General features: G+C 40.4%; 2 protein-coding genes across 2 annotated transcripts; one reads left to right on the forward strand and one right to left on the reverse strand.

Moving 5' to 3' along the window:
- Positions 1 to 4,102: 4,102 nt before the first annotated feature.
- Positions 4,103 to 9,066, reverse strand: cUnh9orf85 (chromosome Un C9orf85 homolog). The gene is made up of 4 exons (XM_080040010.1): positions 8,911 to 9,066; positions 7,033 to 7,139; positions 6,415 to 6,528; positions 4,103 to 4,684 (listed from the first exon to the last, which is right to left on the reverse strand). Exons 1-4 carry the CDS (start codon positions 9,010 to 9,012, stop codon positions 4,453 to 4,455), a joined length of 555 nt encoding a protein of 184 aa, XP_079896136.1. The 5' UTR covers positions 9,013 to 9,066; the 3' UTR covers positions 4,103 to 4,452.
- Positions 9,067 to 9,536: 470 nt separating this feature from the next.
- Positions 9,537 to 24,884, forward strand: abhd17b (abhydrolase domain containing 17B, depalmitoylase). Its single transcript, XM_080037642.1, has 4 exons — positions 9,537 to 9,989; positions 11,230 to 11,706; positions 20,910 to 21,089; positions 22,486 to 24,884. Exons 2-4 carry the CDS (start codon positions 11,240 to 11,242, stop codon positions 22,703 to 22,705), a joined length of 867 nt encoding a protein of 288 aa, XP_079893768.1. The 5' UTR covers positions 9,537 to 9,989; positions 11,230 to 11,239; the 3' UTR covers positions 22,706 to 24,884.
- Positions 24,885 to 25,209: the final 325 nt, after the last annotated feature.

Below are 25,209 nucleotides of genomic sequence, written 5' to 3' on the forward strand. Positions count from 1 at the left end.
CTGTATTCAACTTACTGTTGTGCCAATGTAGTGACTTCAAGCGGACTGAATCCAAAGGTCTTAGACAGTCTATCGAGTTCTACGCCTTTCTCAATGAAAGCAATCTGATGACAGAATAGAAACCGTGGGAGTTATTGGAATGAAACAGGATTACAAAGATGTGTTTGTATTTTCTAGAAGCGATGAGGTTATGTGATATTCTATTTGTATGGAGTTTGAAGCCCATTTGTTATAATTGAGGAGGCTACTTCAGACTGCCATTAAGGTCTATGTGTCTGACAGCTTAGATGGGGCCAAATTGTGAAAGTTAGTCAGCAACAGCTCAATGGGGGAGACAATTAAAGTATTAAATCATTGATTTGTCTCCTTGAAAAAACACAGACGCCTATTTGAAATGTTGTGTTATGAGAGCAGAAGTAGCAACAACAAGCTGCAGATATTTATCAAATTACAAATAATAGCCAAACCCTTATGCCCACCTTAAATTCTTTGATTTTGTTTATAAACCGCACACTTCTTAATCAGTCCAAAAGCTGTTAGAGATGTTTCAGAATCTGACAGACCTTTCCCTCTGTATCCACTCCTAGGATCGCATCTTCCAGGACCTGGAGCGCTGTTTGCTGGGTCGAGTGAATAAATGTTCCCCTGTAGACGAACGCAATATCGTTGGTGGTTCTATTAGAGTTTGCCATCCTTTCGATTGATCAGTCAGTATCAGTCAGTGTCGAGCAGTAACGGCGCACCGGGGTTTTGTCCGCCGGGAGTTCATGGTCACCACGACACATCAGGGCGCACGACTCCACCTGACTGCAATGTCTCAGCCAATCAAATGGGAAGATAGTGTGTGTGTGTGTGTGTGTGTGTGTGTGTGTGTGTGTGTGTGTGTGTGTGTGTGTGTGTGCGTGCGTGCGTGCGTGCGTGCGTGCGCGCGCGCGCGTGTGCGTGCGGAGGCAGCAGCAGAAGACACGGAAGATCTTACTGATATAACTCACCACATGACCGTCCTTTTTTTATTGCAACACATTTGTTAACAAGTTCCGTTCATACAAGAAAATAGAACAGTGAGCCATCAACGTACAAAATAAAGTGAAGTCCATCAATATAGCCTATATTATAAACTCCAGGCATTCCAACATGTTCTCCATTTGAGGGAATTATGAAGAGACATTAGGATATTAGAAAGTATAATAATATAAGCAGCACAAAGATATACGAATATACAGTATGCATATTATAGCCTATAAACAAATGTGTATAAAAATATACATATTCTGTATTCATAGGACCTGCATTTAATATAAGGATAATGATAAATAATTAAATAAAATAGAAACAAATCAATACATTTAAATAAACAAATAAAGTAGGCTACATAAATAAAAGACAGAGGTCGCCTTTACAGACTAAATTTCCTCAAGAAGTTCGGTCGCTCTTTGGGTCACAAAAAGTGAGTAGTTAGTTAGGAACGAATGAGTGGGGACTGAGAGAATGTTATTTAAGCACCATTGATTAGTTACTGTAAACAGACCAGGAGTTACTGTATTAATGAAGCATTGGTTAATGACAGGATAATGATTAGGTATTGAGAAACTGATTCAAGCACTGTTTAGTTACTGGTAAATAGACTGGGAGATACTGTATTAATCAAGCATTAGGTAATAGTAATTAAATGAGCAGGTACTGATTCACTAACGGTACAAAAATGGACAAGTAAGCATTCGTTAATGAGTAGGCCTATGATGCATTAGTTTACATGAAGGTACACAAACTGCTTCAGTTAGGGTCTATTAATGGTCAAGTAACCATCAGTTAATGAGTACGATGCATTACTTTATTTGAAGATGCACAAACTGCTTCACAGCAATCATTATTCAATGAATAACATCTCATTAACGATCGATTCAGTATTGGACCTCCTAAGCCATCTTTAAACAGTGACTGAAACCTCAACATCATTACCTAATGCTTCAGTAATACAGTCACTCCTGGCCTGTTTACAGTAACTAATCAATAGTGCTTGAATCCCAGTCTCTCAGTCATTAACTAACCGTTTGTTCCTCATTCTTTCCTCAGTAACTACTAACTTTTTGTGACCCTTTTAACAGAACACCATATGACCATCATGTGAGTCATGAAGCTTGTGTGTGAGTGAGCTTTGATAATAATAATTGTATGATCTGTATTCCCTCTCATCTTTATTTCTGGTGTATCCAATCAGCCTCCTGGGGGCTGACATCCTAGGTGTGGGGCAAAACCCTAGACCTCCTGAGGGGTTACTTTAAAGTCAACCCATCATATCATTTGCATCATCCTGGCAACTCACACTCAAATAAGCATTGAGTCATCAAGATCCAGACTTGATTGATCCATTGTTAGTCAACCACTTGGTACTGTATAAAGATCTCATTTTGTGAATACAACTCAGACAAGAGTCAAGAAGACCCTGGCATTACTATGATGCTAGTCTTCTCTTCATGCATGAATACTGATCAGTTTTGATTTCCTTGGAGGCTTCAATACTGGTTTCTGGAACTTAACAAACTGTAATTTTTGTCAGCTGCCCAAAGAGAAGGCCCATATAGATATATAGTTATAGAAGAAGGACATTCCCTATCCTGTGTCATTCGGGAGTGACAGCAACAGGTCACATGCACATCAAAAAGAGATGTAGACAAACTAAATAGGGCTTCCCTGAGCAAGATAGTTTGAATTTATAAATAACACTACAATTTGTTTAGCCCACATGGACAAATCCCAGTTGTGTAATTTCTTGGGTGGGGTGACTTGCAAGCAGAATTAAGAGTAGAATTAGCTCATTTCGTCTCAGCAAACGTACCCAGACAGTTCAGTATATCTGTTAGTTGGAACAGACTTAACATCCGGTCAGAAAGTCATTCTGAAAGTCAGAAAGTCAATAGTCACAAAGCCACATGATAAATACAATGTAATGGGCTGGTCATTATGACATTGACACATATCAAAATGAGGAAGGGAAGTATACATTTCTTTTGAATTTGTCAACCCCACATGATGAATGCAGCCTGTCACACACGCTCCCTTTAGATCCACACAGATGCACGGAACTCTGTTAAATGTAACCCCAGGGCAATCGGTTGAGGTGCTGGAAAATTTGACGACTTCCTGCAAATAGTGGAAGAAGTTGGGCATGATCATTTTCTGCTCATAAAAACCATGTCGGCACTGCTTTATTGCCCCCTACACATAAATCCCTGTCGTAGAGTGGTAACATTATTTAGGTTACTTAGGGTTGCATCTGGTGTGAAGGGAATTAGAACTAAAATGTTGTAATTATTTTTGAGTTAGTTTGGTAAAAAGCTGTTGCAGTTCTTTTATTTAACTTTTATTGTTAGGGATTTCAGTGGCACCACCATCAGAATCACCCCCCCTCCCCATTTGGGTATACACTACAGTATGCTGAGAAGATTGTTTGGAAGAAGTTACAGCATCCTTAGCAAGTCTTTTGTGGCAGTTAAAATACAAATAAAACAAAGGGTTGTGATAAATACTTAAATAAAATGCAAACTGCAAATGTATTAACCATATAAGTAATTCTGAGGAAAAACAATTTGATTACTTTATTGTATTCAAAGAGATAGAAAAAGTATAGGTGGGGGACAAGACCATAACAGCGATATTCTGCAACAATTGGTATTTCAACACACTTAGAATATCAGTTTATTTAGTTATGATGTTATGTGATTATAACATTTAATCCAAATAAAGTGGAACACATTAGAATGCCTTCTCACTATAACACAATACAATTCAACGGCAACTCAAACTACGCCCTACAAATGTATCATAATATTTAATTAACACCTCTGACACAGTTTCAACACAAATTGATCCATTATAACCTTCATGTATGGATAATTTATGGCGCAGTGTTTATATGTTAGATTGCATTAGCTCTAATTTAAGATGGGTGTACCGACCTGCCAATTGAGTGTAAATATAAGTACATGACGCAGTATTCAGTAATTCAAAGTCTGGTCCTGATATCCTTGAAACATCTCCTATTAGTGTTGCTGATACTACCAAGGCATCTATCAGTAGCTTGTATAGATGAGTTCAAAATGAATCTAGTCAATGTACAGGTTTTAATGACAGTGGATTCAAAACAAATATGTCCAACTGTAAATGGGTTTGTGGATGGTGGTTACATTGTTTAACCCATTTATCTTCTTTTAGAGTACTTGACATTCTTTAAATAAAAAAAATTACATACAAAACATCTTATCATCTGGTAGCTTTGGTCTACTTAACTGCCCAAGAGTTGACATGTATGCATCTGCCAGGCTGTGAATTAAACCAACAAAATGTGCTTATTAACATCAAACGTCATACTGTATTTTGATTAGAAAATTTGTTTTGTATACAATGAAAAAAAAAAGTCCACTCGGTATGCAAAGAAGAATCCTCTAACTGTCTTTAGTCTTTAAAGGTGACGCGGGATACACCTGGGAGCCCATCAGACTTTTTCTGTGTCTTCTTTGGTTCTGAGTGACCATCATCCTCCCCGAGGTCACTTAAGTCATCACTATCATAATCCTCATCACTGTCCAAGTCATCCACGTCCTTTTTCCCTCTTCCACGCACTTTCTTCTCCTTCTTCTGCTCAACATCATCTTCTTGCTCTTTCTCGGGCTCTTCCGAGTTTATCCTACAAACGGAGAGAAAAAAAACTAAATGAGTGTCTACTGACGCCATGTTTGCTTGTACAATTTAAAGATCCAAAAAAAGGGAAAATCCGTCAGGTCTTGTTTTGAATGCCATAGTGTACCCAAATAAATATACAATACGATACACGGGGATAAATGTAAGCGATGTCCAATAATCACTTGTAATGTGTCTTATTGTCCACAGGATGGCATACTTGCTTTAGAATTTAAGGCTACTCTATGCTCCAATCCCGTGCGTAAATAGAGACGTACGTTTACAACGTTATATCCGTCACTGCCCTCATACTTCCATGCGTCCTTTATGTTGGAATGGACATTTAACAAATCAACCATTAGTGGGCAGCATCGCCGCTCAGAGTAAAAAGTTACTCAAATAGGAAGAAGAAGAGTCAAACAGTGAATTAACTGGAATACATATTTTATAATAGGTCCATGGAAGAAACAGCTTTAGCGATATACTACCGTAGCAATGGAAGAGGCTAAACTGGAGGCTGTATTATAGACAGCGGGGTCTGAGGACATCAATCACGACATGTCAAACAAACTAGTCTCGCACGGACCTCCGGTACTTCTCTATTGCTGCCGTCAGCCTGCCGTCTAGCTGACAGCCTGCCGTCTAGCTGACATTCTTCCCCGTGCGATCCCCGCTCATGCTGCTCTGTTGTAGTTGTCTGTCCCTGTGCCCCGGCCGTGTAACTTCATAGATATATAAATGTGTAGGCTATATAATTTCGTACCAACTCACACAAACCTCTCCTCAAAAGTTAAGACCTTTTCTAAAGTATTATGTCTTTCGTTTGTGTTTGTAAACAAATGTACAGTAAGTAAAAGTGAACTGTTGGCTGTGCGCCCCCCATGATCTTCTGTAGTAATGCTCCGTTCTGTCCGTTTGGTACGCAAGCTTGCAGGATACGTGCAGAAATACGCACGTAATGTACGCAGAGTACGGACAGAAGGCTCCGTCTGTATCCGTATGCGTATCTAACGTAGAGCATAAATGAGCCTTTACTGTAAGTGTTTGACAATGATGAAAAAATGCAAAGACTGATTTTGTAAAAAAAGAAAATGTCCTGCCCCAAGAAAAAGGGGGACAAAAAGTATGAACCTCTTCTGCTATTAATCCCTTCTGTTTTTTTTCTTCTGGTTATTGGAACTGTGTTTTGGTTCATTTCTTGCCGTTTTAACTTCTACACTTTCGATCTGAGATGCTTATTTATATAGCACTCTGTGAAGTGCTATACAAATAACGTTTATTTATTTATTTTATATAAATTTAAGTAGTCTATTATATACAGCATACCGTCTATGGTACAGTATGAACACATTGAGTCAAGAAGGTAGTGTGGGCATGAAAAAGCATAACATTGGGGCGCCCTTAGCTCAGTTGGTAGGGCGTCCCCCCCATGGGCCTTGGCCAGCAGCGGACCCGGGTTCGATTCCAGCCCGCGGTCGTTCTCTGCATGTCACTCCCCTCTCTGCCCCATTTCAACTCTGTCTCTACACTATCAATAAAGCATAAAACATGCGCCAAAAAATATCTTTAAAAAAAAGCACAACATTGGCTACACAAACTAAAAGAGCTTCTCAATATTAATCAGAAGCTGATCATTTTTAAGGTTGGATCCGAACACAAAATTATTTCATATTTATTAATCCTTTCTATGTATGAATCTGCACACACAAACACATTATTAAAAAAAGGACCACTCACGGAACAACAATGTCTTCTTTCTTCCCACACTTGCAGCAGATCTCTAGCTGAAGAGAACATGGCTTACAGATGACGTGGTATGCATCCTTCACAGTCTTTTGAGAACACTTGACACTGAAATGAAAAAAACATGTATGCATACAAAGGTCATCGACTTATACAATGGTACCGACTACAACATGGCACACTGTCTGGCTTTACCCTAGCACAGCCAAAAGTACAACAATTTACTGCACGTATACAACAGTGTGATACACCTGCCAAATCTGACTGCTGCATCCTTGAACTAAATTGATGAAAGCAGACATTTTCCATCTTGGCAGGAGAGATAATACATGGACGTAATTTAGCCACTACAGCACCTCGCACCAGACTCAGGGATGGCTTGCCAGAGGATCCGGGGCTGGCAGAGTATGTGGATAGCATTATATAATACATCTTAAAACACAGCTTTTTAGCCTAGCTTCTTTTTTTAGCTAGTGTATGTTTCTACCATATGTCCATGGTTTCTACCTATAGATCCGATCAGTTGAAGAGTGTCCAGTCATGAACACTGGTAGCAGTGAAGAAACGTTTCTGTATTGAAATAAATGTCTGCAGTACTCAAGGTGTACTCACCATGTCCGGGGCTGTGAAATTGGCTTATATTTGTTGTACTTCACCTTCCACTCAAGAACCCCCTTACAATGTTGACAGAGCCCATCATGGATCTTTGATTTGGCCTTCTAAAATGAAGATCACATAAGCAGAGACTTGGTGTTAATGTTATACTATCTTTTATAATTACAATAATAATGTTATAACATGGCTTTGACAAAATAACAGGTTGTAACAGTGGCGGCTCGCCCATAGAGGGCGATAGGGCGACGCCCTCCTTGAGCCATACCAGCAAAAAACAAAAATATAATAAGGATAATAATAATGATGACATTTTTTTTTTTGTATTTATAAATCATAATTTATTATTTCAATACAATTTTTACCTGCATCTAAGTCTGAATAGGCCTATCATTGTACAATCAGCTTCTGTGCTCTGTACCGTCACTTTCGGGCTGGCTGAAAATCGCCCTGAGCGCTCTCATAGGCTTAAATGTAAAACTTTTTTTTTTCAAACTGCAGGCTTCGCAATGCAATCTCTATGGGTTCCGGGGGTACTCGCCCTAACGTGTTGTCGTCATACGTACAGTAAAAAATTAATCAATTACAGTGACTGATACAGTCACATGTTCGGTCTGCTTCCCGAAGCGGTCAAATTCAAGAGTCAAGACCAAGACCAACATAACTAATATCAACTCAGGCTAGGCTGGCAAGCTACTTGATCATGTCATTAAAAGGACTAGGTCCTTTCCAGACAAAATGTAACCATCAAGCAAGTAACTACCAAGATGGATTGGGGGATGTATAAACGCGGATTTTCACGGGCTCGTTTGAACGGCTAATGAGGCTAGTAGGATGCTAAGGCGCTAACGCTCTGTTCTGCTGCAGCTGCATGATGATAATGGACTGTATACTGACTTTTAATCCATCCTGATGGCAGCACAGACACCACATGGATAACTTTGGGTGTCACCCCTATGCATCATCTCTCAGAAAAGGTAAAACAAACATTAAACATCAATCTGCATATGGACGAGCCAGCGCCGTTCAACAGCTGATCCATAGACTGTTTGTTTACTCTGACAGCTGCTGTCCGTCCGCGGCATAAACCAAGTAAAGGTGCTGTAACAGCATGGACATATAAAGAAAGGTAGACAGTAGTAATGCAAACCAATGTGATGATTGCACATATGCTATGCCAGCATCCATTTTTGTTTAATCAGAACACAACTGTCAAATCAATCAGATTATTGTGATTAATTGTAGAGCTGCGGTCTCTTAACTTTTAAAGGAAGCCAATCTGAGGAGCACACTGGTAGATGACAAGTTATCTGTGATGGCCACAGCCGGATAATTAAATCATTTTAGAGCTAAAATAATGTTATTCAAGAAATTAACTAACTTAATGTACACAAATACTGTACAGTACAATGCTTGTCTAATGTTGCCAGAGTGGTTATGCCAGATGAACAGGAAAAACAAACTGTTAAATGCAATATGACATTGTCATATTAGCTATCTGATTTAGGTTCATTTTGGGTCATTTTACCCATCATGGCAACAATTGCCCCCCTGAGATTATTGTCAGGAGCCGCCACTGGGTTGTAAGGACAAGGAATATAAAGGAAATACTTTAGCCTATTAATGATGATAAGAATACTATTATATGATGATCAGATAAAATAACATTATTTTATATTTTGCACATCGTTTCTAAACTATATGCTACAACAAAATCGTTTGCAGACAAGTTACAAAATCATCGCCCTGATTCGCCTCTACATTGTTACCGTTAATTAAAAACTTCAAAAGTCCCTTGATTTGAGCTCAGCGCTAGTATGCAGGCTAACTACCATGGCCATATAAAGAAACATGACAAATAGCCTAAGGTTCACATACCTTCACGGTTTCTGTCGCTCCGTACCTGTCGTTTCTGTAGGCAAATGTGTTTTGATGTTTCTGGCCTCGCGAACGAGATACGTTACCTTTCTGAGAACTCATCTTATTTCTAATGCTCAGATACACATGTTAGTGAATAATACCAAAAACCCAAACCACGCCAAGAACAGCACTAACCCGGAACAACAACGCACACGTCATGCAACGTCATAAAGGTCAAACCATGAAACCCTCCCCTTTTCTTATTGTGGTTAAAATATATTAAGATAAAGAGCGTTTTGTTTTAATAAAAATGGGGGGAAACTGAATTGTTTTTACATTGACAAAAACGATTAGTAAACTAGTTATAGGTCAATGACGTCACCACACCAAACGATAGAAACACATCGATCGGTGCTGATTGAACGGTTTCTCACACTAGTAATCTGCGATTGGTTCTGCTTAACGTCAATCAAAACATTAGATCACCACTCTGCGGCGTCGACGGGTACCGCCCATAAATCTCAAAACCACTCCATTGGTGGGCTCGTTTCAGCAACCTATTTGCTATTGGTCCGTATTTCTGTCAATCATGGTCTTCCTCCCTAACTGAGCAAAGTGATTTTTCACAACGAAAGCGATGATGATGCTTCGGAGGCAAGTGAAGTGATACTGCCGTGAACTACCACGGGCGTGTGCCACGTTAAATTGAGACCTTTATTGAATTTACCCATGTCGCCGCTGAGCTGTTTAATGTTTAACATTATGACTGAATCGACCTCGTTATCATTCAGGACCATATGTTGAGAAAACCGAACGGAGGAAAAAGTAACGACAATTTCGGAGGCTGTCTGTAGGACGAAGAGGCTAATACTAACTCTAGTAGCTGTGGCGCCAAGAGGGATATACACACTTGAAGTGCCATCTCTTAACAAGTACAACAGAGGATAATCTGGACGAGGATAACCTTGTCAATCTCTTGGCGTCGAGAAGAAGATAATTTAGCTGGTTTGGAGCGAAGACCTGACTACGGCGACGTTGGCCGATACTGTCACCGCAAAATAGAAATAATACAAAACAAGCGTTCAGCCTCCGTCCAGGTAATATTGTTTCATAATAATAATTGACCCGCTCTCTGTGTATAACGAGCAACACGCGCATTTGCATGCTTTGTAGATAATTTGCCCATTACACTTTGCAATAAACTGTGTCCAGCCACAGGATGTGAAACCTCCACAAACTAGCCTAGAGTCATTTTAATCTAATTTAACACATTGCTGCCTTCACCACCATTTTACAGTAACTTTGCTGCTGGGCCCCATTCTGTCTCCGTGGCTGAACTGAAGATTATTAACTATTTTAAGCATTTGCCTCCACTATGTATTTTTGGTTGTCACAGCATCTTCCAGAAATGGCATAGGTTACGCTCGTCTATAAAAGTATTGGCCGTAAGTCACCTCTGACTCTGCTACAGCTAGGCTAATTGTTTATACAGTATAATTGGCAAACAGGTCATTAAGCTGAATTAAATGCACCTGTGTTGTCAATGATGCGACTAACTCCGATCTCTTTTTTTGTTTTTATGTCCAAGAGCTGGCTAGCCAATGTTCTTGTAAAACCAGTGTAATGAAGATAAAACACTATTGCAAACAAATCTTTGACAACATTTTGATTATCAATGAGTGTGAAGTATGGATGGTTGTGAAATAATTGAACTTTGACCTGATAGAAACCTGTTTCGACCTATTCATAAGGGCATGTATTGTGTAGAAAGATGGATTCAAATTACAAACCCCCCCCCCCCCCCCCCCCTCATCCATAGCACTAGCTCCACTGCAATTCCAAAGCACCTGAACTGTCTGAAAGAGTTGTCTTAGGTAAGGCTAGGTGCAGAGTGAAATAAGAAAGCCTTTCAAGTCGAAAACTCTCGGAGTGGCCAATCGTGGTCTGGGCTATACATTATTCTTATAGTCCTGGCAAAGGAGAGCCATACATTCTGGGGAGAGGAATTGATAGTCTGTGTGTTTTTAATTAGAAAAGAGAGAGAGAGAAAGAATGACCTTAGCCCCCAGTCTGGAAACCCTCTAATTTGTTTTCTTCTTCAACAGTTCTATTGCACAAATTTAATCCTGGTGTTTTCCTTCCTTGTGATCAATCTCAGGGGATGCGGTGGCCAATTAAGGTTTCAGCTGTTTGAGAGAGACCAGATGCTCTTGTTTGACGATGTTATCCGTTTTCTCTCTCGTTCTTAGCTCCCAAAGGCATTTCAAGGCATTTAATCTGAGGAAATGTGTTTGCTTCTGTTTTAACCGACGTCACTCTTCTCTCTCTGTGTCACAGGGTTTTGAGGATGAACCACTTATCCCTCAGCGAGCTATGTTGTCTGTTCTGCTGTCCACCGTGCCCAAGCAAGATCGCCTCCAAGCTGGCCTTCCTGCCCCCAGAGCCCACCTACAGCCTCATGTCTGACGACAGTGGCAGCAAATGGACGCTGCACCTCTCGGAGCGCGCCGACTGGCAGTACTCGTCGCGAGAGAAGGACGCCATCGAGTGCTTCATGACACGCACCTCCAGAGGGAACCGCATTGCCTGCATGTTTGTCCGCTGTTCGCCCAGTGCCCGCTACACTCTACTCTTCTCCCACGGAAACGCAGTGGACTTGGGCCAGATGAGCAGCTTTTACATTGGCCTGGGTTCACGGATCAACTGCAATGTCTTCTCATATGACTACTCGGGCTACGGGGCTAGCTCTGGGAAACCCTCGGAGAAGAACCTGTACGCTGATGTAGACGCTGCCTGGCAGGCTCTCCGCTCACGGTAAGGAGAGATGATGATGATGATGATGGTGGTGGTGGTGGTGGGTGGATGGGAGGAAGGAAGGTCATGGGAGGACCTGTACACAGATTGTTGGCACAACATTTAAGATTTTTTTTTTTGCAGTGATCGATTATTAGTGATGCCTATTGACATCATACACTTGATTTCTCACGTGTGGGAAAACGGCAACCATTTTCCAGTGAATATCTACAATTACGGGGAAGTTTGACAAAAACTAAAATAAAAGGTATTAAGTAAAATCTGAAGGAAGAATTGGGCTTATGTAGATATCTATAAGAAATCCCAGATGCACGAAAGGAGAAAAATTTGAAAAGACAAGAGTGAGCTGGTTGGAGGGATGATTAGATGGGACATGAATCATGATAAAATCATAGATTGCCTACACAATGTTCTTGTAGGCGATAACTAGTGTGTTTTCTAAGCTGATGCTTGTCATACGTAGGTGTGAGTGGGTGTTCTCCTGCATCTTTTCGCTCTGTGGGCTATGAATAGATTGAAATTTATTTGCCGTCCGATATTCAACCTATTGATTTGCTAAGAATTTTCCTATTGATAAAACATATTCAATGTATCTTGTTGAAGTCTGTATTCATCTGAATTAAATGACAGCAAAAGGATATTTGTCTTGCGGGTGGCCGCGATGTCCCTAAAAGCATACAGTCTACCGGAAAATAAAAGGAGAAGAAGACGAACTGCAATGCACTGTGGGTGATATCCACCTCGGAGTGACCATGGATGTTCACTTGATCACTCAGCCCTCCGAGGGTCTATCTCACGAAGTTCACTTCAGTTTCCAGACAATTGGAACGACACTTAAGATGGCGGCGGGGATTCCCCCGAGGGCAAGTGCCTAGGGAAAGTGAACGAGGGCATGTTGAACGGGTATTGGAACGCAGGGATATTCTCTTTCTCTGAGTAAACGAGCACATAGCCACACACCTGTTCAGACAGAACAGGATATGGAGGAGGAGTGTACTGTGACACTGTGATTAATTTGTCCATCATGTTTACGCCTCTTTATTTATGTGAATAAGGGGGAAATAAAAGTTCATCCAGTAGGCCTGGTTGTTTTGTAAACTTCCTGCAGGAAGACAAACAAATGTAAGAGATTGGGAACGTTTTCTCAGGAAAACTATAAAGGCTGCAGAGAAGAGCCGAAGTAGTTGAAAGAGAAATCTAGGCCTGTACTGTGAAGTGCCACTCCTGTGTGAATGCTGAAGTGGGTGTATGTTCTTTCTTTGGTAAATGAAGATGTTGGCACTGCATACATTTAAAAGGCCTGGGTGATAACAGAGGGCCACTGACAATGTGTCACAGTTTCTTTGCTACTGATGTTTGCCTGGAATCTCTTACATTTTATCTTCAATTTTACTGAATGAACCGATTGAGTGACTGTGGTCTCCTGTAAATAAGGGCCTTTGAATAAGGAAGCTGGTGAGTTAAACAGGAAACTCCTGCTTTTTTGGTGACCAGGGTGTGTGTGTGTGTGATAATAAATTGCATTCCTTTACTTTAATGTTGAGACCTGTCTCACTTATTTTTAGTTCAGCTTGTGTTCAAAAGTAAAATGGGGACAAGTAGCATAAGAAAGCCCTTTTTAGACGGTACTCACATAAATGCAGAACCTCACTGATGGCTACCCATCTCATGTGAGTTCACTTATATGGTTTAGATAAACATTGTGCAAATGTTACTTATCTTCCAAGTCTGTCTTGTACTCTGCATGTCCTGGACTATGTTTCCACTCTTTACATTTTTTTCTGTTCAACACAGATTTCACTATAGAATTTATTTGTTGGGGTAATTTTTGCATTCTAGTCATGTGACAAAATATTGTGTATAACTTATTTCAGTCAGCAACATTTTTCCTTGTATATCCGCACTGTCCTAATCCACATAGGCCCTTCCTAATTTGCCTAGGCCTATACAGTTACAAATTAATCAGATCAGGTGTGTGTGTGTGTTTGCCTTATAGTGTTACTGAAGCCTCTGGGTATATTGGTTGTATTAAGCTATATCAGCTGATTGTTAACCAATCTCACTAGACATTCATCACATGATTTTGTAGATTATCCAACATGTGTGCATGCTGTTCCCTGTGCCTTGAGTTGTAGTCTCATGGTTAGCGGTCCCTCCACAGTGATTCTGAGCTTTGTGTTTATATCTCCCAATAAAGACGTGCTGAACTGGGTTACATCTCTGAGTGCTTGTTGCTCAGTAGTGCTTTGTTATGTAGCCGCACAGTTGTAATTACGCTGTCTATCAGTTTTGAATAACGCCCAACCTGACCCAAGCACATCCCCACCCTCTAGGAAGAGGCCAGGAGATATGAGGCATCACGTTGATCCTTTCATTTGGATGTGTTGGGGAAAAAAGCTGATGCCATTTTTCACGCAAAGATAAGATAAAACTTGGTGTGAGAATATACCTTTTTAAATAAATCTATACATTTGGGACAAAATAATCTCCCAACACTGAAGACATTTTAAAGACAGACTAACAGGGGTTTAAACAAAGGACTGTATAATTATGTTATAACCTGCATGGGCTTAATTTTTATACAACCAAAAAGTTGTCAATTAAAATAAGACCATAGGTTAATTTTACAAGTCTGTTTTGCATTATTTTTTTTGGCTTAACCAAATGACAAGACTCAATGTAAAATTTGTGGTTGTGATACCTCGAGCGCTGACATCTCTTCTTCTACTGTAATCACCATGTCACTGTACTAGCCTGAGAGCTCTGCTGCTCACCAGTTACAGTATACTGTATTGTGTGAATGGTTCGTAACGGCTTTTGTTACCACTCTCCTAATTTTGTTGATGATGATGCTCCGCTATAAGGCTGGCTTTTTAACAGCACAGTAGGCACTCCAGTGTCACATTAATCGTAACAAATTTCTTACAGAGGGGAAATTATGAGTTTTAAAGATTAAATATTTTTACAACCATTCAGGGCTAATTGCTGGCCATTTACTTAAACTAAAATGTGGGACCATGGCCATAAAATTACAAGTTTAAGGGGATTTATTAACGGAAAATGTGGTACGAGATTCCATGAATATTTGTGGCTTCATTTTCTGCTTTTGTATAACCCTTTTTAGTGTACAATCTTCAAAGCTTATTCTAAGTAAGGCTCCTAGTGTATTGTTTTCCTCTTTTAAAAAAAAAATCAGCTGTCTGATGGTTTGAGGGCTTTGGCTGATTCATAATTGGTTGTCTGTGATAGAAAAAGCGAACAACCCAGCCTTTTGACCCTGCTGAAAATGAATCAAGTACATTGTGACTATTACATGAAAAGGCTTCTCTGCATGGCCTCACATAAGTGGGCTGCATACATCCCTTGTGCATGATTCTCATGTTAGATCAGACATACAGCTTGAAGAAGAAAGTGGCTCTCTTTTCTTTCACTATCTTCACTTGGTGTACTCTCGTCTCACTGACTACATTTACATGCACACCAATACTCAGATATGAACTCTGTTAAGGTCATATTCCAACTAAGACATCGGCATGTAAACAGCAGTTTCTGCTCACCTTTATGAGAATAAGCTCATATTCAGAGTAAGCCCTGTGGCATGTATAAACCCTAATCGGAATAAATATTTTTCGGCACTTGCCGCAGTTTGCGACCCATGCCCTGGTTTATGGCTGTTAAACTAGAGTGTGTAAAAAAGCAACAAGGCTCCTTGAAAGAAGCAGTGTCATTTTTGCCAATGCAAGGCAACGATAATGACATAAAGAATGTTCATTTTCCTTGACTGGGATAGGAATTGTTACTGTTCAAAAACATCATCATCATCAGACATCATGATGCTTCTACATCATTTTAACAGACAGAATATGCTGAATGACATGTAAACGGAAATATCACTAGCTGCTGAACATGTAAACACCTTATTTGCAATATTGTCTTAACTGGAGTATGGACCTTAATCAGAATGTTGTGTGCATGTAAACGTAGTCAATGTCTTTATTTTCTGATTGACATTTGCAAACACAACACGTTCTGCTTTTATTTTCTCTTGACTGTTGACAAACTATAGTCACATGACAGAGTGGAGCTACCTGTCTCCTCGCTATCGGCCTAGCAACAACTGCTCAGCAAATGCATGATACACACTACTCCTCTGCTGTTTAGTTGATGGGGCACTCCCTTTACCTGAACAGGGCGTGTGCCAGATGATTCAATATGAGTCACCAGGTGTATATACTCGTCCATTAGCGTCATCTAACCACACACTGATAAAAGAATGTGTCAGGTTGTTGGTGGTGTTCCACATGAGAAGAAATCAAGCAGGCAAAATGGTTTCAGTTAATTGACTTAAAAGTTACAATGTGTTCTCACTGTGTGTATATGTGTTTTTCTAAATAGGATGGCACTGTCATTTTCTTTTCCCTGTAAATTTGAGGCGGGCCAGCAGTCAATCCTGCTAGTCTAACATTGAGCGGTAGCCTAGCAACCAATTTCCAATAAGCTTTCAGACAGAGGTTTTCCCACACCATTAACAAACTGGGGGGAAAAAAACTCACTTCCTGGTCAATCATCTTTATTGATACAAATCAAAACGCCATCCATCTTCTTAGGCGAAAGACGAGTGGGAAAAAAATCGCAGACATGGACGCAGTGGACCAACCCATCATGCCTATGAATTGTTCACTTTCCTTTTACTTGAAATATCAGTGGAGGTTTGGCTAATGGGTCTTGTAGACAACCATCCTAATGTAATTTTAATCTTTATTTATTTTGCATAAATGAATGAAAAGGCAATGAGTGAAAAGGTGATGCATAAGCACACATCATTCGAACGCTTCGGAGAAGGATCCCCCTGCTATAGTGCAGATGGTGCAACAATCTGTTGCAAATGCCTGTGCATATGTTCAGGATATCCTAAAATATCTATCAGTCATCGTGCCTTCTATTTAGTGAGAATATTTTTGGTCTTCAGGGAGCAAGAGGTGGGCAGCCAAGCAGGGGAGAGGGGCACTTGATAGAGGAACGATGGCGGATGTGATGCATAATGGATTGGATTTGTGTCGAGAGACTAAATTGATGACGGTTTGGGGGGAGGGGAGTAACCATGGAGCATGGCTGGCTATGGCTTGGTGAGGCCTATTCAAGTTGAAATGCAATGGAGTAAATTGTAGGCTAGTGTTGGCCGAGGGGGGATGCATCTTGTGTGGAACTGGGTCTTACAAAGCCTGTCGTAGTTCCGCTCTTTGCATTCCCAAATGAGTGAGCAAAAGCCTAAGCAGTCCATCTAACTGTGCCAAGATAGCAGGGTGGGTGAGAGGCTAGAGTGACCTTGTTGAAAGTGGAAGGCCACAGCAGGTTAAAGCCTTGCATTATTCATTCATGTGTTTATGTGTCCTTGAGCAAAACGTGCTTACTAACTGCACGGTGACAGTGTAAAGATGTAAGCATGTGGAGTAAGATTATTATTATTATTATTAAAAGATGATACATTTATTATAATGCATCCTTTCACCTGATGACTAAACAGTCAAGTGGTTTAAATGAACCTTCTCTATGCACATTGCACAAGCTTCACATTGTTGGGACATCCGTGTTGTGAGTCTTTGCATGTCTTTGGATGGGCAAGCATTTAGTGGCCTGATATAGCAGGGAACATTGACCAGATGAGCATAAACAAAAGGAGTTAAGAATAAGTAGGTAATTGCAGAAAAACAGATTGTGGTTTGCTTGACGGTTGCAATGATAAAGCTGTTAATAACTGAAAACAACAAGATTGCTTTGACTGGAAGGTATGTCTTTGGCTTTTGAATTGAACAGGTCCCACCTACAGGCATTTCTGTGCACTGTTCAGCAACACGCTGGAGTTATGAGCTCTAATTAAACATGCCCATTCAGAATTTCAAATGTTGCCTCTGAACACGTATGAATAGTGGAAGTAAGCAACCCAACAACCTGCTTGTATTTCCTTTTGTCTCTAGCAGAAGGAGTTGTTATTGAACATACATAAATCGGCAGATTTAGGTCATATCAGATAGCTTGAGAAATGATTTAACTTGTCTACCTTCCTTTCAAAATATAGATCACTGCTATAGGAGGCATAGGAAAATGTAGTCACTTTTTATTAACTTGGTTTCTTTCCATTATTGTCTCTGTCAAATGAAAACAGAATCAGGTCTAAGCAGGAATCTAACTAGTATGCTTATCATAGGGATTGTAGCTCATTGTTGGGTCTCCTGAATGCATTTCAGTGATGAGGCTTTTTATTTTAAGTTCAAAGCCCTTGAGGCTTTTAAGGTTTCTAGAAATGGCCTAACCACAAAATGAACTGGACCAAAACTAATTTTCTTTTTTTATTCTGAAAACAAATGAGTTGATATTGCACTGAAGGTTATGCACACAATATGACATTTACTTGCAAATGGTAAAACTACACTGTAACAGATTATTTTAGAAAAAAGCTGTTTGTCCCTAATGGGACAATTCAGGAAGGTCACTGTCATTTTTGATAGTTTGTAAAAATACTTTTTGAGATTGTGGCCTCCTCATTATCCTTTTAATCGCTACATTATGCCGTGTATGTTGGATAAGCTTTCTGTCCCAAGTGTGTGTGTATATTCTTGTCAGCCAACCTTGAGAGTCTATGTTGCTGTTAACAACCCAGCACCTCACAGTTTACAGGGACAGTTTCCCATGCCATTCAGTATATTCACCCCTATTTATACTCTGGGAAGACCAGCTGAGACACACCAATGGTAAACAGTCTGCGTATTCCTGCTTGTCTGCAAACTATACTCTGTATGTACATGTCCATGCTCTGTCTGAAGTCATTGGGCCTATTGGCTCTTCATAGTAGTACGACTGCATTACTGCAGGACAGGTTGTCTGTTTGCAAAGGTTGTTGTATTAGGTCTGTTTCTGTGGTGTTCCTGGTGATAATTATCCAGCAATATAGCATTGTAGAGTGATGTCAGACTTTGGTGTTTGAGTGTTGTTCATAACTGTGTATAATAGAAGTGTTGTGGCAGAGGCTATAATCTTAAGCCTATAATGTAAGCATTCCCAATTTACATAACAGTACAGAGCAGGGCTTTTTTCAGGCTGCTTGAGGCTATTTATTACTATGCACTATCCAGCAGCAGTACAGACAGTAATGCAGTGTTCTCAGGACTAGGCTTCAGGATGTCAGCTGACTGATTGCTGGCTAGACTGGGTCACGTTTTCCATAATCAGCTGTGGAATTTCTTCTTTTCCGTTTCTTTTTCTGCTCCCTCTCCTGGTTTCTCCGTCACCCTCAATCCAGTGGAAGTGTCTCTTTTGCTCTAGTTCTGCTTGTTTTGCTATTCTTGCCCCTCCTCCCCTCTGTATCACAAGGCTACAGTGGTGGCCCTCTCTGTTCAGCTGCCTTGAAAGCTGCTGAAAACCACTAAACCCTTGCTGTTTTCAATCTTTGCGTGCTTGCTTTAGGAGGCCACATTATCACTGAGTCACTGTGGCATGACGTTTCAGCCTATAATAGCGTATGAGTAAATCTCAGTCAGCAAACAGGTGTGAGTGTTTGTGTGCATTTGGTTATGAAAGAGCATGTGGGGGAAATGGAAGAACGATGGGAAACCAAATGGCTTTGTGAGTGTATTTACTTAGTGATGGGTAAAAAGAGACCTAATGTAGGGGAGAGTGGCCTAAGTTGTGTGGTTTGGGAAGTGTGCCATCCCTTGTTTCTAGAAAACCATAGAAGAAATTGGAAATGTGACCACATATTTAAGAAGAGCCATCCTTTTGACTCATCCTGTAAAGAAGGGAGAAACATGGAATAAGATATAAGCACATTTAAGCTCAAAAAACAGTTTTTTGCCTTTCAAAGTAAAATTTCCATGATCATGGTTTTTTGATTATTGTGTCTGAACAATTATAGACACGTTTGAAAACATTTGAGACATGTTTTAGTGCTTTAGAATGCCACACTTTGTGTCTATATAGTTAGCACGATGTCAGCCCTAAACTGCTGCATCATGCCTATTATCCAAAATTCTGGGATTGGGGTGATTTGTGCCAAATGGCCTATGTGAGTTATAAGTAAGTAAGTAAGTAAGTAAGTAAGTAAAATATATTTATAAAAGCACATTTATGACAGTTTGCACTGTCCAAAGTGCTGTACATAGTGCATTCAGTAGATAAACAATGAAGGTAAAATAACAAAAATAAAAGACATAAAGCCCATACATCCACAAATATAAACAAAGATAGTAGTACAGAGGTAAGATAGTTAATGGGGAGGAAAAACCAGGGTGTAAAGATGGGTTTTGAGCCTTGATTTAAAGGCAGAAATGGAGGGGGAATCACATTTGTCAGGTGGCAGTCACAAGCACGGAGCAACTAGTGCGAAGTACATTTCTGAGAGTTGTGCCAGTGTCATGGCTGTATACGCTGGTCACCAAAAAGAAAGTGATTGTCTACAGTAGCTCAGAAGAGACTGACATCTCCATTCCACTTAACGACACCACTGATGAGAGTTCAGATGACCAGAAAGATGATAATGGTGACTTTGTCATTGTGAGCTTTGCAGACAACCACCTAGATCTGCTAGGCCTTGTTTAAGAAAATTTACCTTCAATCTTTGTAAAATATTTACTTTATTTACTTTAATAAACCTTAAATAAGTAATTGTCTTATGGATTTGTCTTGCATTACAGCTTGTGAGATATATATCAATGGCACAATTTACCCCATGGTATTCTCTCTTGTGGCACAACTTACACCACACCGGGGGCAAGTTGTGCCACAAGACAACTTTTTTTCCGAAAGCTATATTTCTTAAACAGTTTATTCCAGATCCAAAGTTTGTATTGCCAGGGATGCACAACATCCTGAAATATATGTACATATTTGAGTTGAACTGTCAAGGCCTCACTTTAAAATCACTTTGAGTAAAAAGTTGCACAACTTGGGCCACTCTCCCCTACTATTTTACTATGAAAATCCCCTATTTTTAAGAAAATCGAATTTCAAACAAACAAGTGAATCTAAAATACATTTGCTTTTTCTATTTTGCTATTCATGCTACTTTTTATAATTGCCAAAAGCCCAACTGGGCGCCTGCCAGGGTCTGGTATACAGTAATTACTCAGATATGTCTGGCTACTAGTAGCGTAAGTATATATTTTCAGCTAAACAGTGATATTGAGACATTCTGTGTCTTTCTGATGCAGGTATGGCATCCGGCCAGAGAACGTGATCGTGTACGGCCAGAGCATTGGCACTGTGCCCTCTGTGGACCTGGCTTCTCGCTACGAGAGCGCTGCAGTCGTCCTCCACTCCCCGCTCACCTCTGGCATGAGAGTGGCCTTCCCCGACACCAAGAAGACCTACTGCTTTGATGCCTTCCCAAAGTGAGTGTGCTGCAGAAACAAGATGGCATGTGTGAAAGCCAGGCTAAATGTATCACACAAACATGCACAGACAGGCACACAGCCTCACTGTAGCCTATAGTACATGTTCATGTACAAACACCGCATTGTATGAATGAATCTCTATCAGGAAAATGCACACAAGCTTGCAAACATGAACTTATACATTTAGATACGTCAAATCAACTCGAGAATTTTTTTTCTTCTTAATGAGATGGACTATTTTAAAATATTTTCACTAGCCCCTTTTACACAGCTAGTGAAAGCCGGGAAAATGCCGGAATTTCGGCCCTCCACCCTGCTGTATAAATGCGACTGTTGCGGAACGAGGGAAGAAAGGTGCGAGAGATTGTTCACAATCAGTTCCGCCTCTGTTTAAATGCTCCAGCTTGTTGTTGCGGAACAGGGGGGCGTTTGACGTTCCATAGCCTACGTTCTAAACATGCGACCATGTTAGCAGTTGAAGGACGTGTGTTTAACATTAATCATGGCGGCCTGATGTCCCGTAAAAATCACCAAATAAAAGGAACGGCGTATAATCTAGTTGATCATAAGGTCCATTGCTCAATCCAAACCCCCGCGCTTCATTTTGCAGAGTGTATGAGTCTATTTCTGCCCAGGAGAAGTTGTACAATGGGAAAGCTAGGCTAGGCTAGGCTAAGCTAGGCTGCGACCGGATCGCCGCCGCCGCTATTATTATTCTAAGTCTGAGCGTATATCCACACTTTATTTCTGCCTACAGTAACGTGACTTCACACACTGTGTGTATGTCTGATTGGCAGATCTCTGCCCTCACAAAGAGACTCGCTCACAGCCAACCTGACACACACACACACACACACACACACACACACACACACACACACACAGAGGTGAAGCGGATTGATTTTGTCAGTTTGGTTAACAGTCCCAGTGATGTTGGACTCAGCGCGTAGCGAGATCAACTGGCACATCGTGGGGAGAGTAAAATACGGCCCTCTTACTGCAAGCTCCAGCACTTCTGCTCTCAATTCACCGGCCAGTGTTGTTGTTGTAAAGCAGCTGACCGGCGCGGCGCTAAATGTTTACGTCACACCTGACGCTGTTTACAAGCACCTCTTTCATTCTGGAACGCTGTGTAAAAGGAGCTACTGATGCGCCAGCAGGCCGGCGTTGCTTGGTTCTGTGTAAATAACACAGAAGCAAGCAAAGCTGGAATTTTGGAGTGATGTTGTTCCGTCAATATGCAGCAATCTCTGTGTAAAAGGGGCTAATAGCTCTCTCTGGTGGTCAGTTTGGAAAGTAGCTCCGAATGTATTGTGAATTTTTGTGATTTTCACTTTTTCTTCATTGTACATCCCTCCCTAACTGACTGTGTTTTTCTATTCTCTCTCCAAAGCATCGACAAGATTTCAAAAGTCACATCACCAGTACTGGTGATCCACGGTACGGAGGACGAGGTCATTGACTTCTCCCATGGCCTGGCGCTGTATGAACGTTGTCAGCGCCCAGTGGAGCCGCTCTGGGTGGAGGGGGCAGGACACAACGATGTGGAGCTCTACGGACAATACCTGGAGAGACTCAAACAGTTTGTTGCACATGAGCTGGTCAACTTGTAGAGGAGCTGGAAATGAGGTTGGACAGAAGAGAAGAAAAGCAGTGGTTAAAAGCAGAGGGTGTATGATGGAGAAGGGGTACATATTTTTCTTTGTTTTGTGTGTGAAGTGAAGCAGGTAGAATTGGTGTAATTTGTGTATTACTGAAAGTTTGGTGGAAGTCTTCTCGCATAATTGAGAACGTCTCTCCCTTTGGAGCTACAGTTTGCCAGAGCCTGTCGGTACCCTCCACTACATGCTGCAGCTGTGAACTTATAGATACCCATCACTTTGTTTTGCTTTTATATTTTCTTCTCATCATGTTGAAAATTGCACATTGAGAAAGTGCGTGAATGAAAGAGGAAGTGGACATGTGCATGTGTCAAAAATATACTATGTGTGCAGGCAGTACTTGAGAGAGCGTGTGAGTGTGCGAGTGTCACATTTTTGCTGCCTTTTGAGAAGGACCTGGTCCACAGTTGTCAATGGGGACCTCTGGTCAGGTTTTGAGCTTCTGAGAAAAAGCCATGTTACAAACTGGACTGGACACAAAGTCGACCTTGGTCCTACAAACTGCAGTCACCATGATTTGTTTTAATTTTATTACCGTTTATTCTTTTTTTGTTAATATTATACATGATATTTGCACATATCAGTTCAGTTGTCACTGAAGAACTGTATAAGACAAACTGATGTTATCTAGCTGTGTCAGTGTTGCCAAATGTTTAGTATAATACATTGCAGAGACTTGGAAACAAGAAACTTTGTACAAATAACATGTAGAAACCTCTGCAGAGCTCTCTTTGCTGTATCTACGTCTCTGCTTAGTCTTAAAATGGTGCAATTTGATTCTGCAAACAACGACAATATGATGCAAGACGGGGCTCAGTCAGCTGCTCATGTAGCCAGTTAAAAGGCTGGGGATGTAAACCTTTGACTAATAGAGTGAGTTATTTCCTCCCAACGTTTCCACATCTCTTACTTCGGAGTTCACCTCCAAGTATTATTGCTCTAAGATCACTTAGATAAGTATCACTACGCTGTAGTTGATGAACCTGATGTTTTCAGAAAAGTGACATGCTGGACACTTGTGGACAAGATATCTGACCCCTTCTTTTGAAATGACAAGTATTCACTTTGGTATAGTTACTAGTATCAGCCCTGTGTTGGCAGTGTTTTTTCCGTCTTTGGGTTAATAAAATGTATGTAGTTATCGTTAAGAATGTCACTCATGCACCTGTATCAGATCTTTCTAGATGTATCTTTTTATATGATACAAATTGAACTACTGTGACAGCAGCTAACTCTGTGCTCTGATCAAGACTCATACCACTAATGCCAACCTGGACTGAACGGTTATCAACCTAGCAGATGTCAACTCATTTGCAGTTCAGGAAGTTGTTAAAAAATTTAATTATGTGACTGTTCAATGGTTTATGTCGGCGTGAGTGGCTCCGCATTAATGGCCTCCATCATAGATCGATTTCTTTTTTTTTCTTTTTTTTTTATAAACTTTATCCTTTTTGTCTGCATGGTATTTTTTGTTCAATTGTAGTCTGTTGATTTGCCCTTTTTTTAAAGGAACTGTCGGAGCCCTGAAAAGCATGTCAAAGTGCTACTGCATGCCACTAGTGGCTAGCTTTTTTTCCTTTTTTTTCCGCTTGTATAAAGAAATACATACAAGATTAACATTAATGATTTTCTTATGGCTGTTTTTAATACCTGTATAACACTTGAGCCTGTGTTCACAGAAAGGGTCAAATACTGTTGGTAAGTGACAATTAACCAATAAGCCAATGGGTGCTACTGTAAACCTTCGGGTCTGATTACTTACAAGTTCAGAGGAAGCAAAGCTAGCTTAATATTTGTCAGTTTGACCAAGCTCCAGATCAGGATTGGTAACTGTTGTTTGTCAAGTGATGGTCTCATTTGTCTTACAAACAAGGTTATGCATTCTTTAATTTTCACTTTTGTAAATAATATTTGTACTGAACATGTCAATTTTTTCTTTTTCACAAGCTGTCATCTATGATAGGCTATCATTTTGGCTTTTCAGATGACCTTTGTACTGGTCAGTTTGACTAATGTCATCTCTGATTTATTTATCTTAATTTTGTATTGCAAATTTCAATACAAACAGAACTTGTATGTTATAACAATATAGTAATTCTAACATGGATTAAGAAAATAAAATTGTATTTGAGAAGCAAACTCAATTTGTGGCTGAACTGTTATTTTTTTTTGTTGGGGGGGGGGGGGGGGGTTGATACTATCAATGCCATTGTAATTAAATCCAGCACTAAATAAACAAATGAAACGTATAACCTTTGTAGGTCAGAGCCAGGTCATATTTAACTGTGTACATTGTGATATTTATCTCTGTGTAGATACTGTGGTAGATGATAACATGTTCTGTACAGTGTATGGTAAGTCTTTGGTCCTGAGGCACACAGGTTGGTACTTTTCCCAAGTCGATTTACGAGATGATGTTTCAAAGCAGCCTCCTTTGAAGGGAAAAAAATAGCAGC

Source organism: Ammodytes marinus (genome assembly GCF_949987685.1).
Source record: "Ammodytes marinus genome assembly, chromosome: 2".
NCBI lineage: Eukaryota > Metazoa > Chordata > Actinopteri > Uranoscopiformes > Ammodytidae > Ammodytes > Ammodytes marinus.